Source organism: Scyliorhinus torazame, chromosome 1 (assembly GCF_047496885.1).
Source record: "Scyliorhinus torazame isolate Kashiwa2021f chromosome 1, sScyTor2.1, whole genome shotgun sequence".
Classification (NCBI taxonomy): Eukaryota; Metazoa; Chordata; class Chondrichthyes; order Carcharhiniformes; family Scyliorhinidae; genus Scyliorhinus; species Scyliorhinus torazame.
The window spans coordinates 149,073,513-149,088,320 of NC_092707.1; the positions used below are offsets into that span (position 1 = coordinate 149,073,513).

The 14,808-nt window shown below is 52.3% G+C and overlaps 1 protein-coding gene across 1 annotated transcript in view; it reads right to left on the reverse strand.

Annotated features, from left to right (window-relative positions):
* The window catches only part of cnksr1 (connector enhancer of kinase suppressor of Ras 1), a 166,012-nt gene that overhangs the window by 135,778 nt on the left and 15,426 nt on the right, over window positions 1-14,808 (reverse strand). The window contains exons 4-6 of the mRNA XM_072501005.1: window positions 13,950-14,037; window positions 8,644-8,685; window positions 6,464-6,583 (exon numbers count right to left, since the gene is read on the reverse strand). Coding sequence (XP_072357106.1) covers window positions 6,464-6,583; window positions 8,644-8,685; window positions 13,950-14,037 — 250 coding nt within the window. The remainder of the gene's footprint in view (window positions 1-6,463; window positions 6,584-8,643; window positions 8,686-13,949; window positions 14,038-14,808) is intronic.

Below are 14,808 nucleotides of genomic sequence, written 5' to 3' on the forward strand. Positions count from 1 at the left end.
GAGGGGCGCAAGGGCGAGGGGCGCAAGGGCGAGGGGCGCAAGGGCGAGGGGCGCAAGGGCGAGGGGCGCAAGGGCGAGGGGCGCAAGGGCGAGGGGCGCAAGGGCGAGGGGCGCAAGGGCGAGGGAGCGGGAGGGCGAGGGAGCGGGAGGGCGAGGGAGCGCGAGGGAGCGGGAGGGCGAGGGAGCGCGAGGGCGAGGGAGCGCGAGGGCGAGGGAGCGCGAGGGCGAGGGAGCGCGAGGGCGAGGGAGCGCGAGGGCGAGGGAGCGCGAGGGAGCGCGAGGGCGAGGGAGCGCGAGGGCGAGGGAGCGCGAGGGCGAGGGAGCGCGAGGGCGAGGGAGCGCGAGGGCGAGGGAGCGCGAGGGCGAGGGAGCGCGAGGGCGAGGGAGCGCGAGGGCGAGGGAGCGCGAGGGAGCGCGAGGGCGAGGGAGCGCGAGGGCGAGGGAGCGCGAGGGCGAGGGAGCGCGAGGGCGAGGGAGCGCGAGGGCGAGGGAGCGCGAGGGCGAGGGAGCGCGAGGGCGAGGGAGCGCGAGGGCGAGGGAGCGCGAGGGCGAGGGAGCGCGAGGGCGAGGGAGCGCGAGGGCGAGGGAGCGCGAGGGCGAGGGAGCGCGAGGGCGAGGGAGTGCGAGGGCGAGGGAGCGCGAGGGCGAGGGAGCGCGAGGGCGAGGGAGCACGAGGGCGAGGGAGCACGAGGGCGAGGGAGCACGAGGGCGAGGGAGCACGAGGGCGAGGGAGGGCGAGGGCGAGGGAGGGCGAGGGCGAGGGAGGGCGAGGGCGAGGGAGGGCGAGGGAGCGTGAGGGCGCGCGAAGGCGAGGGAGAGGGCGGGCGAGGGCGAAGCGAAAGGGGGAGGGGGAGTGAGGGTGAGCGAGGGAGGGCGAGGGATCGCGAGGGAGGGCGGGTGAGCAAGTTAGAGGGAGTGCGAGGGCGAGGGTGCACGAGGGCGAGGGAGCGCGAGGGTGAAGGAGCGCGAGGGCGAGGGAGCGCGAGGGCGAGGGAGCGCGAGGGCGAGGGAGAGGGAGCGCGAGAGAGCGTGAGGGCGAGGGAGGGCGTGGGAGGGCGGGTGAGCGAGGGCGAGGGAGCACGAGGGCGAGAGTGCACGACGGCGAGGGAGCGCAGGGGCGAGGGTGCATGAGGGCGAGGGAGCACGAGGGCGAGGGAGCACGAGGGAGCGCGAGAGCGTGGGAGCGCGAGGGCGTGGTAGGGCGGGTGAGCGAGGGCGAGGGAGCACGAGGGCGTACAAGGGCAAGGGCGAGGGAGCGCGAGGGCGAGGGAGCGCGAGGGCGAGGGAGGACGTGGGAGGGCGGGTGAGCGAGGGCGAGGGAGCACGAGGGCGAGAGTGCACGACGGTGAGGGAGCGCAGGGGCGAGGGTGCACGAGGGCGAGGGAGCACGAGGGCGAGGGAGCGAGGGAGCGCGAGGGTGAGGGAGCGCGAGGGCGAGGGAGCGCGAGGGCGAGGAGGCGCGAGGGCGAGGAGGCGCGAGAGAGCGCGAGGGCGTGGGAGGGCGGGTGAGCGAGGGCGAGGGAGCACGAGGGCGAGAGTGCACGACGGCGAGGGAGCGCAGGGGCGAGGGTGCATGAGGGCGAGGGAGCACGAGGGCGAGGGAGCACGAGGGAGCGTGGGAGCGCGAGGGCGTGGTAGGGCGGGTGAGCGAGGGCGAGGGAGCGCGAGGGCGAGGGTGTACAAGGGCGAGGGAGCGCAAGGGTGCACGAGGGCAAGGGCGAGGGAGCGCGAGGGCGAGGGAGCGCGAGGGCGAGGGAGCGCGAGGGCGTGGGAGGGCGGGTGAGCGAGGGCGAGGGAGCACGAGGGCGAGAGTGCACGACGGCGAGGGAGCGCAGGGGCGAGGGTGCACGAGGGCGAGGGAGCACGAGGGCGAGGGAGCGAGGGAGCGCGAGGGTGAGGGAGCGCGAGGGCGAGGGAGCGCGAGGGCGAGGAGGCGCGAGGGCGAGGAGGCGCGAGAAGGCGCGAGGGCGAGGGAGCGCGAGAGAGCGCGTGAGCGAGGGCGAGGGAGCACGAGGGCGAGAGTGCACGACGGCAAGGGAGCGCAGGGGCGAGGGTGCACGAGGGCGAGGGAGCACGTGGGCGAGGGAGCACGAGAGCGAGGGAGCGCGAGGGCGTGGTAGGGCGGGTGAGCGAGGGCGAGGGAGCGCGAGGGCGAGGGTGTACAAGGGCGAGGGAGCGCGAGGGTGCACGAGGGCAAGGGCGAGGGAGCGCGAGGGCGAGGGAGCGCGAGGGCGAGGGAGCGCGAGGGCGAGGGAGCGCGAGGGCGAGGGAGCACGAGGGCGAGGGAGCACGAGGGCGAGGGAGCACGAGGGCGAGGGAGCACGAGGGCGAGGGAGCACGAGGGCGGGCGAGGGAGAAGCGAAAGACGGAGGGTGAGCGAGGGAGGGCGAGGGGGAGGGCGAGGGAGCACGAGGGCGAGGGAGCGCGAGGGCGAGGGTGCGCGAGGTCGAGGGAGCGCGAGGGCGAGGGAGCGCGATGGCGAGGGAGCGCGAGGGCGAGGGAGCGTGAAGGCGAGGGCAAGGGAGAGGGTGGGCGAGGGAGGGCGCGGGCGAAGCGAAAGAGGGAGGGTGAGCGAGGGAGGGTGAGAGGGAGGGCGAGAGTGAGGGCTGGAGTGAGGGCTGGAGTGAGGGCTGGAGTGAGGGCTGGAGTGAGGGCTGGAGTGAGGGCTAGAGTGAGGGCGAGAGTGAGGGCGAGAGGGAGCGCGAGAGGGAGCACGAGAGGGAGCGGAGAGCGAGATATCGCAAGGTCTATGCAGCGGGAGGGCGAAGGCAAGGGAGCGCGAGGGCGAGGGATCGCGAGGGCGGGGGAGCGCGAGGGCGAGCGAGGGCGAGGGAGCGCGAGGGAGCACGAGAGCGCGAGGGCGAGGGAGGGTGAGCGAGGGCGAGGGAGCTCGAGGGCAAGGGAGCACGAGGGCGAGGGAGCGCGAGGGCGAGGGAGCGCGAGGGCGAGGGAGCGCGAGGGCGAGGGAGCGCGAGGGCGAGGGAGCGCGAGGGCGAGGGAGCGCGAGGGCGAGGGAGCACGAGAGCGAGGGCGAGGGAGGGTGAGCGAGGGCGAGGGAGCTCGAGGGCGAGGGAGCACGAGGGCGCGCGAGGGCGAGGGAGCACGAGGGCGAGGGAGCGCGAGGGCGAGGGAGCGCGAGGGCGAGGGAGCGCGAGGGCGAGGGAGCGCGACGGCGAGGGAGCGCGACGGCGAGGGAGCGCGACGCCGAGGGCGATATGCTTTCTGCCCTGCCACTAAGTTCACTGTGCTCCACGTGGATGCATAAATAATTAGCTGAACAGTATGGGCAGCACGGTAGCATTGTGGATAGCACAATTGCTTCACAGCTCCAGGGTCCCAGGTTCGTCCGGCTTGGGTCACTGTCTGTGCGGACTCTGCACGTCCTCCCAGTGTGTGCGTGGGTTTCCCCACGGCAAAATACGGCAATTTTCGGGAACCTTGGATGACGAGAGATATTGTAGGCCTCGTCAAAAAGAAAAAGGAGGCATTTATCAGGGCTAAAAGGCTGGGAACAGACGAAGCCTGCGTGGAATATAAGGAAAGTAGGAAGGAACTTAAGCAAGGAGTCAGGAGGGCTAGAAGGGGTCACGAAAAGTCATTGGCAAATAGGGTTAAGGAAAATCCCAAGGCTTTTTACACGTACATAAAAAGCAAAAGGGTAGCCAGGGAAAGGGTTGGCCCACTGAAGGATAGGCAAGGGAATCTATGTGTGGAGCCAGAGGAAATGGGCGAGGTACTAAATGAATACTTTGCATCAGTATTCACCAAAGAGAAGGAATTGGTAGATGTTGAGTCTGGAGAAGGGTGTGTAGATAGCCTGGGTCACATTGAGATCCAAAAAGAAGAGGTGTTGGGTGTCTTAAAAAATATTAAGGTAGATAAGTCCCCAGGGCCTGATGGGATCTACCCCAGAATACTGAAGGAGGCTGGAGAGGAAATTGCCGAGGCCTTGACGGAAATCTTTGGATGCTCGCTGTCTTCGGGGGATGTCCCGGAGGACTGGAGAATAGCCAATGTTGTTCCTCTGTTTAAGAAGGGTAGCAAGGATAACCCCGGGAACTACAGGCCGGTGAGCCTTACTTCAGTGGGAGGGAAATTACTGGAGAGAATTCTTCGAGACAGGATCTACTCCCATTTGGAAGCAAATGGACGTATTAGTGAGAGGCAGCACGGTTTTGTGAAGGGGAGGTCGTGTCTCACTAACTTGATAGAGTTTTTCGAGGAGGTCACTAAGATGATTGATGCAGGTAGGGCAGTGGATGTTGTCTATATGGACTTCAGTAAGGCCTTTGACAAGGTCCCTCATGGTAGACTAGTACAAAAGGTGAAGTCACACGGGATCAGGGGTGAGCTGGCAAGGTGGATACAGAACTGGCTAGGCCATAGAAGGCAGAGAGTAGCAATGGAAGGATGCGTTTCTAATTGGAGGGCTGTGACCAGTGGTGTTCCACAGGGATCAGTGCTGGGGCCTTTGCTCTCTGTAGTATATATAAACGATTTGGAGGAAAATGTAACTGGTCTGATTAGTAAGTTTGCAGACGACACAAAGGTTGGTGGAATTGCGGATAGCGATGAGGACTGTCGGAGGATACAGCAGGATTTAGATTGTTTGGAGACTTGGGCGGAGAGATGGCAGATGGAGTTTAATCCGGACAAATGTGAGGTAATGCATTTTGGAAGGTCTAATGCAGGTAGGGAATATACGGTGAATGGTAGAACCCTCAAGAGTATTGAAAGTCAAAGAGATCTAGGAGTACAGGTCCACAGGTCACTGAAAGGGGCAACACAGGTGGAGAAGGTAGTCAAGAAGGCATACGGCATGCTTGCCTTCATTGGCCGGGGCATTGAGTATAAGAATTGGCAAGTCATGTTGCAGCTGTATAGAACCTTAGTTAGGCCACACTTGGAGTATAGTGTTCAATTCTGGTCGCCACACTACCAGAAGGATGTGGAGACTTTAGAGAGGGTGCAGAAGAGATTTACCAGAATGTTGCCTGGTATGGAGGGCATTAGCTATGAGGAGCGGTTGAATAAACTCGGTTTGTTCTCACTGGAACGAAGGAGGTTGAGGGGAGACCTGATAGAGGTATACAAAATTATGAGGGGCATAGACAGAGTGGATAGTCAGAGGCTTTTCCCCAGGGTAGAGGGGTCAATTACTAGGGGGCATAGGTTTAAGGTGAGAGGGGCAAGGTTTAGAGTAGATGTACGAGGCAAGTTTTTTACGCAGAGGGTAGCGGGTGCCTGGAACTCGCTACCGGAGGAGGTGGTGGAAGCAGGGACGATAGTGACATTTAAGGGGCATCTTGACAAATACATGATTAGGATGGGAATAGAGGGATACGGACCCAGGAAGTGTAGAAGATTGTAGTTTAGTCGGGCAGCATGGTCGGCACGGGCTTGGAGGGCCGAAGGGCCTGTTCCTGTGCTGTACATTTCTTTGTTCTTTGTTCCGGGTGCTCCGGTTTCCTCCCACAGTCCAAAGATGTGCAGGTTAGGTGGATTGGCCATGATAAATTGCCCTTAGTGTCCAAAATTGCCCTTAGTGTTGGGTGGGGTTATTGAGTTACTGGGTTATGGGGATAGGGTGGAGGTGTTGACCTTGGGTAAGGTGCTCTTTCCAAGAGTCGGTGCAGACTCGGTGGGCCGAATGGCCTCCTTCTGCACTGTAAATTCTATGAACAGCGCAAGATGGTATCTGGTCAGATCCTCCAGTGGAAAATACTCCTGACTTCCACTCCCACCACCGAACCTCAACTTCAGAACAGAAGATTCCACCCAACGGCCACCTTTGTCTGTTGAGGCCTCAATTCAAGGACTGCCCCTGAAAGTCGGCTCAGGTCATATTAAAAAAGCAGAGTTATTCTGGCTGTTGGGCACATTATGTGGAAGTAGCAGTGTTCAGGGCCATAGTGTGATGTTGTTTTGAAAACTTAGCTGGCTAAGTTGAAGGACTTTACAGAAGACTATTAGAAAAAATAGGGCTGAGATTTATTTTGGAGCAAATGTTAAACTAACGTTCACTTAAACCAGCGATCTCAGCTTAACGCCTCAACTGAACGACGGTGCTTCTAGCCCTCTCTCACTATTGCACCAGGGAGTCAGCCTTGAATATATGCTCAAATTCTCAAGTGGCGTTTGAACTACTTCAAAAGGGGATAGATTACCAACTGCGCTAAGCTGGGTGATAAACGTCTTTTAAGTGTCCACATAGCACACACACACTGCATCTTAAGATATAGATGTGAAATACTGTCAGACACTCAAGATTGTCTGAACACTAGGGCAAAGAATTCTAAAATGGAAATGCCTTTCTCAAAACAATGAATTGGGAAGAGTCTTATTTATACAAACCCTCACCCACAAAGCACAGTATCTGGACATTCAAGGAGGAGGAACAAGTCCACAGACAGTAAACCCTCCATAATCCCCCTTATAACGGAGGACACCATGCAGTACTCACCAGACTCTGCCCTGGTGAAGTGGTGAGTAGATGTATAGTTTCCAGGCAAGCACACTGGTTCACCAGCACCTCAGGGCTACCTATTACCATATTCTCACAGAAACTGGAGAGTTCCCTGCACTGAATGAGACACAATCCATAAGTTCAAACAGAACCAATCACATGCCCGGAAACATTGCTTTACCTACAGCAGGCACAACAGGAAATGCAGTTGGCAACGTAACAATACACCAATGGCACAGCACCATAGTCACTTTCTAACATTACAACATAAGACAGACACTCGGGCAGGAGTGCTTGCTGATCTTCTTGCATCTTATGTTGTTAGAAAGACAAAAGGAAAGCCATGGGCAAGACTCCCAAAGTCACTTCACACACCCGACAAGCAGGTGGAGAGTGGGACTTGGTTATTGGCCCATTCCAATCAACTCAAGTGTGTAGGGAAGGGGAATCCTAAAAAGAATAAATTATTAATCAGGCTGCAAAATTATCCACTTAATTGGGAAAATATGACTGATCTTGAAGACCCCATCTTATGAAATCTATTTGGACTGATTTGCACCAGATCGGCAAAGTTAATTTTATGCTCCAGTGATGGAAGCTGGTTCCATAAATAGTTTTAAATGGAAATTGATTTTTTATTCATTTAAGGGATGTGGGCTTCACTGGTTAGACCATCACTTAATGCCCATCCTCAATTGCCCTCGAGAAAGTGGTGGTGAGCTGCCTTCTTGACAGGTATTGGAAGATGAGGAATTTACAATGTTACGGACAAAAAGCGGGAATGTGGGTCAACTACTCTTCCAAAGAGCCAGCACAGATATGTTGGGCTGTAAGGTTATATGATAACTGATTAAAATCAAGGAACTGAACGATGTAAAACCAGAATGTTGTAAATATAAAATCAATAGCCAAAATAGAAATAGCAGGTAGTATTTTGGCTGGTCCTGATTACAATCCATGTGATACACAAATGATTATGCTCCAATATCCTCCCCAGCTCATTTGCAGAGACAAAGCAGTTTAATTGAAGCAGAATCATATTCACACCAAACAATTTAAGAATCAGAGAGCGTCAACCCTTCCCTCCAACCCATAATTAGTTTTGATAAAAGGTTATTGACCTGAAATGTTTGTTTCTTTCTTTGTAGATGTTACCAGACCTGCTGAGTGTAAATTGTATGTAAATTGTGTTTAATTGTATGGAGTTAGTGAGCATTAACTGAATTTTTACTTGTGCTCTTATAGATAGGAACAGACTGAAATTCTGCCTGTTGAGTTCGGAGGTGCATGTCTGTAATGTGTATCTCAGTAAATACTTATAAAGTGTGACAAGTTTAGCTCCAGTTTTCTCTTTCACCACTAGCTTTCTGGGATATAATACGGATTATGTCCAGCAATTACCTGTTGGCAATCATTATTAAGAAGGCAGCATCAGTCCCAAATCCTTATTTGAGATGGATCAATTGCTCAAAGGTCAAAAATCTCTTTATGGTAAATGATCAACATTGAACAGCTTTGTATGACATTCAATAATCACATCAGTTGTTTTTTTTTAAAATGAGAAAAGAACTCACATTTAGATGATGCATTTCACAAACTCAGAACATCATTTTCAGACAATGAAGCAATTTTGAAGTATTGTTGCAATACAGGAAACATTGCAGCCCATTTAAGCACAGCGAACGTCCGCAAACAGCAATGCAATGATGACCAGCTAATCTGTATTAGTGATGTCAGTTGAGGCATAAATATTGGCCTAGACACTGGGGAAATATTCCCTGCTAGGAGCTGGGTAGTGCGGGGGGATTTATGGATGATGACAAGAGGGTTGGATTCTCTGGCCCCCCCAGTGGCATGTTTCTTGGCGGTGCACCATTTACCGGCGGCGGGATTCGCTGTTCCCACCGCTGATAATGGGAATTCCCACTGAAGACTCCCCACGCCGCCAAGAAACCCGCAAATCCCAATGGTCGGAGAATTCCAGCCTGGGGCCCCGTTTAGTGCACACCTCTGACAGCAGCACTTCTTCAGTACTAAAGTGCAGCCTAGATTCTGAGCAAGAGCTGTCACAGCAATTAATATTCATTCGATAAGGCAGATTCTAGAAACAGAAATCGAAGTTTGCTGGAAAGATTCATCGTGGTGGAAGAGAAAGCAGGCAATTGATTCATACTTACGATGCTCAGTATCCGATTTTCTTTCTCTGTCTGGCTGCATTCCTAAACAAAAGACGTCAAATCTAAGATTTCAATAAATGACCATTATTTAACCAAGCAAAACACACTGTAGGACTCAACACCAGCAGCACAGCTAGGAGGCTGAGAGGGCCGATATAGTTAAGATTCCAGAATTCAAGTCGCTGCTAAGGCACTAAATGGGAATATCAAGTGCTGTGGCCTCATTTTCTTCATGTGTCTAGGATTGCTATTCCAAATATATATTTTATTAAAGTTCTACAATCAAATGGACAGTCCCATGTTCCACCTCAATGTTTGTCAAAGTAGCTGATCTCAATATGAAGGGAACACAAATATTACATTATATTTAGGATTAAGGAAGGATATTGCTGCTGATCCTCATCCACTGGTCCTTACTGGTATGTGCATCTTTCTGCCTTTTGAGACTCCATTATGATGTCCTCCATGGTCAAATAATACTCATGCATGATGAATGGATGCCTGGGTGAGGACAAGAGGATGTTCAGGCCCTGTAAAGCTCAGCAACAGTCTGGGCAGAGGTGGAAAGAGAAGGTTGGGAATAAAACAATCCATGGATACTCAAGGATATTGAGCAAATCTGTACTCAAGTCATATAAATGCAACAGACCAGTGAACCCTCCTAGTATGGAGGGGTTAGGTGCGACTACAGTGGACCATGGGGTAGGGCAAGGGACGCAAGTAAAGCCAAGAAGCTTAAACGGAGAAGGAAAAAGCTGAATGTTCTTCCGTTCCTTTCACACCCTTGTCAACAGAGACTCCATGGTGGTTCTGGAAGTACCATTGAGACCAGAAATCAGCGTGGTAAACACGTTCCTCAGCCAAACACCCAGCCTCGATTTGACTATGGGCGCGATCTACCGGCCGCATCATGCTGAACTGAGAGTGTGGCACAGCCGGTAGATATCAAGTGAAGCTACTCGCGGGCTTCCTGGCAGCCAGTACGCCTTGAGAGATAAACTCAGATCTCACGATGCGCCAAGATCAGAATCCCGCCCACAATGGGCATGACCAAACTATACTCACACAAGTATGTTTTAAACCTACTTACGCGAGTTCACCCAGGATCTACCGGCCGCCTCAGGGAGGCCCCAGTCAGGCGACAGTCAGAACTGGTCCACATAAACGTGAACCAAGAGGAACGTACTGAGGGAGGGGATCCTGGGCTATCAGAGGCCCTTGGATGGTCAGGGGCAGTGCAAGGTACCTCCCTGCCCCCCCCCCCCGTAACATGGGCACCATGGCACTGCCAGGTGGTCTCCATCACCTTGGCACTGCCAAGGGGCCCAGGTGGCACTGTAAAGCCAGCAGGAGCACTGCCATGGTGGCAGTGTAAGGGTGCCCAGATGCCACTGCCAAGGGTCAGGGCCCAAGGGGGCCATGCCCATGAGAGAAGGGTGGAGGGGGGTATGAAGGGTTGGGGGGGGGGGGGTTAAGGACAGGTAAGAAGGAACCTCTGGGAGGTTGGGGTGGTGGAGGGTGGAGTGAAGGGGGGGTGCAGGGACCCCACAGTGGGGTGTCATCGCTTGTGGGGGTGTGGGGTAATGCCCATATGTGTGGAGGGTGACATTTGCCATGGGTGCGGGTTGTTGGGGACCCACAAGCTCACTTAGAGATCAGGACACCCTTTCAAAAGGGCAGTCTGATCTCCCAGGAGCTGGTCTGGTCAGCGAGTTCAGCTCCCCAGTGATGAAGATAATTCCAAATATGTCTAAACTGGTGACAAGCTCTCTAGGGCACAAAATAGTGACTTGGTGTGTTTAGATAGCAGTGGGGAACTGGGAGACTCCCCGCAAAACCCACCACAAATTACACTTAAAAACCTTTCCGTTAGATCACACCAAATGTTTACAGTATTAACTGTGGGGATGATGCCAACTCTTCTCTCAGCAAACAGTGAGCATGTGGGCAGTTAACAATCTAGTGGGGAGAACAAAAACAAATAAATCTCACTGCATCTTCCCTAACATACACACAGGCACAGGCTTACGCCTAAACATGTGCAATTTGGTAGAAGCGTTCTTTTTTAATTCGTATTAATTCGCATTGGCTGATCACAGGCTCCTCATTGCAGCAGGCTTCTCAGCTGGATGAAGATGCCCAGCTGGCTGTCACTCCTGCAGCTCGATTCCTTATTCCATTAAAGTTCATCAATCTTGTACTCCCAGTGACGGGCTGTGTTTCTGCATTTCAGGCATGGTTGCACATGTACCAGATCATTGGTTTGTCAATATGCCACACAGCTCTTCTTCTGTGACTTGCACCCTTAACTAACCACAATTCAATTAATTTAAAAGCACAATCGTGAAAGAGGCAAGCAGATCTCGGACAGACGAATCCTGTGGAAACGTGTGTCAAACCCCTTCCCACATCTTCTGTTTCTCCTGACCTCAGTATCTCTTAGCCAGTGTCATCAGAGACCCCATTTACACTCCACTTTTAACATAGCAAACTGTTACTTCACAAAGCAGAGAATGAACACTAGTTGGGGAAGGGATGTTGCATATAGAAACATAAGGAAGAGTAAGCAAAATGACCCCTTGAGCCAGCTCCTCAATCCAGTGAGATCATGGCTGATTTACTACCTTCAATTTCATTTTCCCAACCTTTTCCCATGAATCTTGCTTTCTTTATTTTCCAGAAGTGTTTAGTTTGGAAGATTGGGAAATGTAAGAAGCAGGAATCATGAGAGAGAAGAACCCAGAAGACCAAAGTTGCTGACATTGAAGTTATAATGCAAAACGGGGTACAGATGAGATCAAAACTGGAAGAACAGAAAGTGTTGGCTGGCATGCAGTATTAATGACCCCTCCTGCAAAGGAGAATGCTCTCCCTTTTAAACCAGTTGAGCCATTTCTGGCTGTGATGGGGAAATAATAAGCAAAATATTAAAGTTATTGCACACCATTATTGGGCAATCCATTGGCTTCACCACATCACAGTCTAGGGCAGAGTCTGTGACTCACCATCTACTTATAAGGAAAGTAGGAAGGAACTTAAGCAAGGAGTCAGGAGGGCTAGAAGGGGTCATGAAAAGTCATTGGCAAATAGGGTAAGGAAAATCCCAAGGCTTTTTACACGTACATAAAAAGCAAGAGGGTAGCCAGGGAAAGGGTTGGCCCACTGAAGGATAGGCAAGGGAATCTATGTGTGGAGCCAGAGGAAATGGGCGAGGTACTAAATGAATACTTTGCATCAGTATTCACCAAAGAGAAGGAATTGGTAGCTGTTGAGTCTGGAGAAGGGGGTGTAGTTAGCCTGGGTCACATTGTGATCCAAAAAGACAAGGTGTTGGGTGTCTTAAAAAATATTAAGGTAGATAAGTCCCCAGGGCCTGATGGGATCTACCCCAGAATACTGAAGGAGGCTGGAGAGGAAATTGCTGAGGCCTTGACAGAAATCTTTGGATCCTCGCTGTCTTCAGGGAATGTCCCGGAGGACTGGAGAATAGCCAATGTTGTTCCTCTGTTTAAGAAGGGTAGCAAGGATAATCCCGGGAACTACAGGCCGGTGAGCCTTACTTCAGTGGTAGGGAAATTACTGGAGAGAATTCTTCGAGACAGGATCTACTCCCATTTGGAAGCAAATGGACGTATTAGTGAGAGGCAGCACGGTTTTGTGAAGGGGAGGTCGTGTCTCACTAACTTGATAGAGTTTTTCGAGGAGGTCACGAAGATAATTGATGCAGGTAGGGCAGTAGATGTTGTCTATATGGACTTCAGTAAGGCCTTTGACAAGGTCCCTCATGGTAGACTAGTACAAAAGGTGAAGTCACACGGGATCAGGGGTGAGCTGGCAAGGTGGATACAGAACTGGCTAGGCCATAGAAGGCAGAGGGTAGCAATGGAGGGATGCTTTTCTAATTGGAGGGCTGTGACCAGTGGTGTTCCACAGGGATCAGTGCTGGGACCTTTGCTCTTTGTAGTATATATAAATGATTTGGAGGAAAATGTAACAGGTCTGATTAGTAAGTTTGCAGACGACACAAAGGTTGGTGGAATTGCGGATAGCGATGAGGACTGTCTGAGGATACAGCAGGATTTAGATTGTCTGGAGACTTGGGCGGAGAGATGGCAGATGGAGCTTAATCCGGACAAGTGTGAGGTAATGCATTTTGGAAGGGCTAATGCAGGTAGGGAATATACAGTGAATGGTAGAACCCTCAAGAGTATTGAAAGTCAAAGAGATCTAGGAGTACAGGTCCACAGGTCATTGAAAGGGGCAACACAGGTGGAGAAGGTAGTCAAGAAGGCATACGGCATGCTTGCCTTCATTGGCCGGGGCATTGAGTATAAGAATTGGCAAGTCATGTTGCAGCTGTATAGAACCTTAGTTAGGCCACACTTGGAGTATAGTGTACAATTCTGGTCGCCACACTACCAGAAGGATGTGGAGGCTTTAGAGAGGGTGCAGAAGAGATTTACCAGAATGTTGCCTGGTATGGAGGGCATAAGCTATGAGGAGCGATTGAATAAACTCGGTTTGTTCTCACTGGAACGAAGGAGGTTGAGGGGCGACCTGATAGAGGTATACAAAATTATGAGGGGCATAGACAGAGTGGATAGTCAGAGGCTTTTCCCCAGGGTAGAGGGGTCAATTACCAGGGGGCATAGGTTTAAGGTGAGAGGGGCAAGGTTTAGAGTAGATGTACGAGGCAAGTTTTTTACGCAGAGGGTAGTGGGTGCCTGGAACTCACTACCGGAGGAGGTAGTGGAAGCAGGGACGATAGGGACATTTAAGGGGCATCTTGACAAATATATGAATAGGATGGGAATAGAAGGATACGGACCCAGGAAGTGTAGAAGATTGTAGTTTAGTCGGGCAGTATGGTCGGCACGGGCTTGGAGGGCCGAAGGGCCTGTTCCTGTGCTGTACATTTCTTTGTTCTTTTGCAACCAGAAACCCACTGCAACCACCCTCAGAAATTAATATGGACATTGGGGGAGTTGCCACCATAGAACTGTACTCGAGGAAGGGTTATCACCTTCAGAAGGGTGAAGGGATAAATATAGAAATGCAAAGGAAAGTAATCCTTGTGTTTTATGGTCTGTGCTCACATCAGCATCTCAAAGCTTTTCACACATAGATGCAATTTGGTAGAAGCTATGTAGGTATATGAAGAGAAAGGAGAATATTTTGAGAGGTGGGATAAAGGCTCATGTGGAGTGTAAGTAACGGCATGGACCTGTTGGTATCAGTGGCCTGTTTCTGTGCTGTAAATTCTACATAATTTAATGAATTGTATCAGAATTAAGTATTTGACAAACCTTATGAATGGTTTCAGCCAGCTCCATACATAACCTGATGATCTCTCTCTTCATGGCAGAGTAGTTGATTAAACATATAAACGGGTATCTGATTTGGCAGAAGAGAAGCAGTTAGAGCTTCTTTAGGGTCTCAAATTCTCCAAAAGTGATAAGCAACCACCTCCAACCTCCACACACATCAGCATATCCTGCTGCACCATAACTGCCCTAAGCCGCTCTCACATCATGCGTTTACTTTTCAAAAAACAGTCCTGTACTGCTGCCCATCCCACCAGTGAATCAAGATTAAAATTTTCTAATACATTCACAAATCCTTCCATGGCTTTGCTCTACCCTAGTTCTGGAGATTTCTCCATGTTTACATCCCCTTCTCTGTTCTTGTGCGTCCCTTCCTTCCAGAATCACAGAATCTTTACAGTGCAGAAGGAGGCCATTCAGCCCATCAAGTCTCTGAAAGGGCTTTCTACCTAGCCCCATTCCCCTGCCTTATCCCCGAAACCTTGCACATTCTTTCTTTTCAGATAGAAATCCAATTCCCAGTTGAGTACCTCAATTGAACCTGCCTCCACCACCCTCTCGAAGTTCGTTCCAAACTCCAACCACCCTGTGGGTTTTCACATCAGTTTTATACCTTTGCCAATTATTTTGAACTTGTGCCCTCTAGTTCTTGATGCTCTCACGAGTGGGAACAGTTTCTCATTATTTACTCTGTCCATACCCCTCAGGATCTGAATACCTCTATCAAATTTTTTCTCAGACTTCCTTTCCCTAAGGAAATCAGTCCCAACCTCTCCAATCCATCCTCATAGTCACAGATCTCTATCCCTGGATCATGCTCGTGAATCTCCTTTGTATTCTC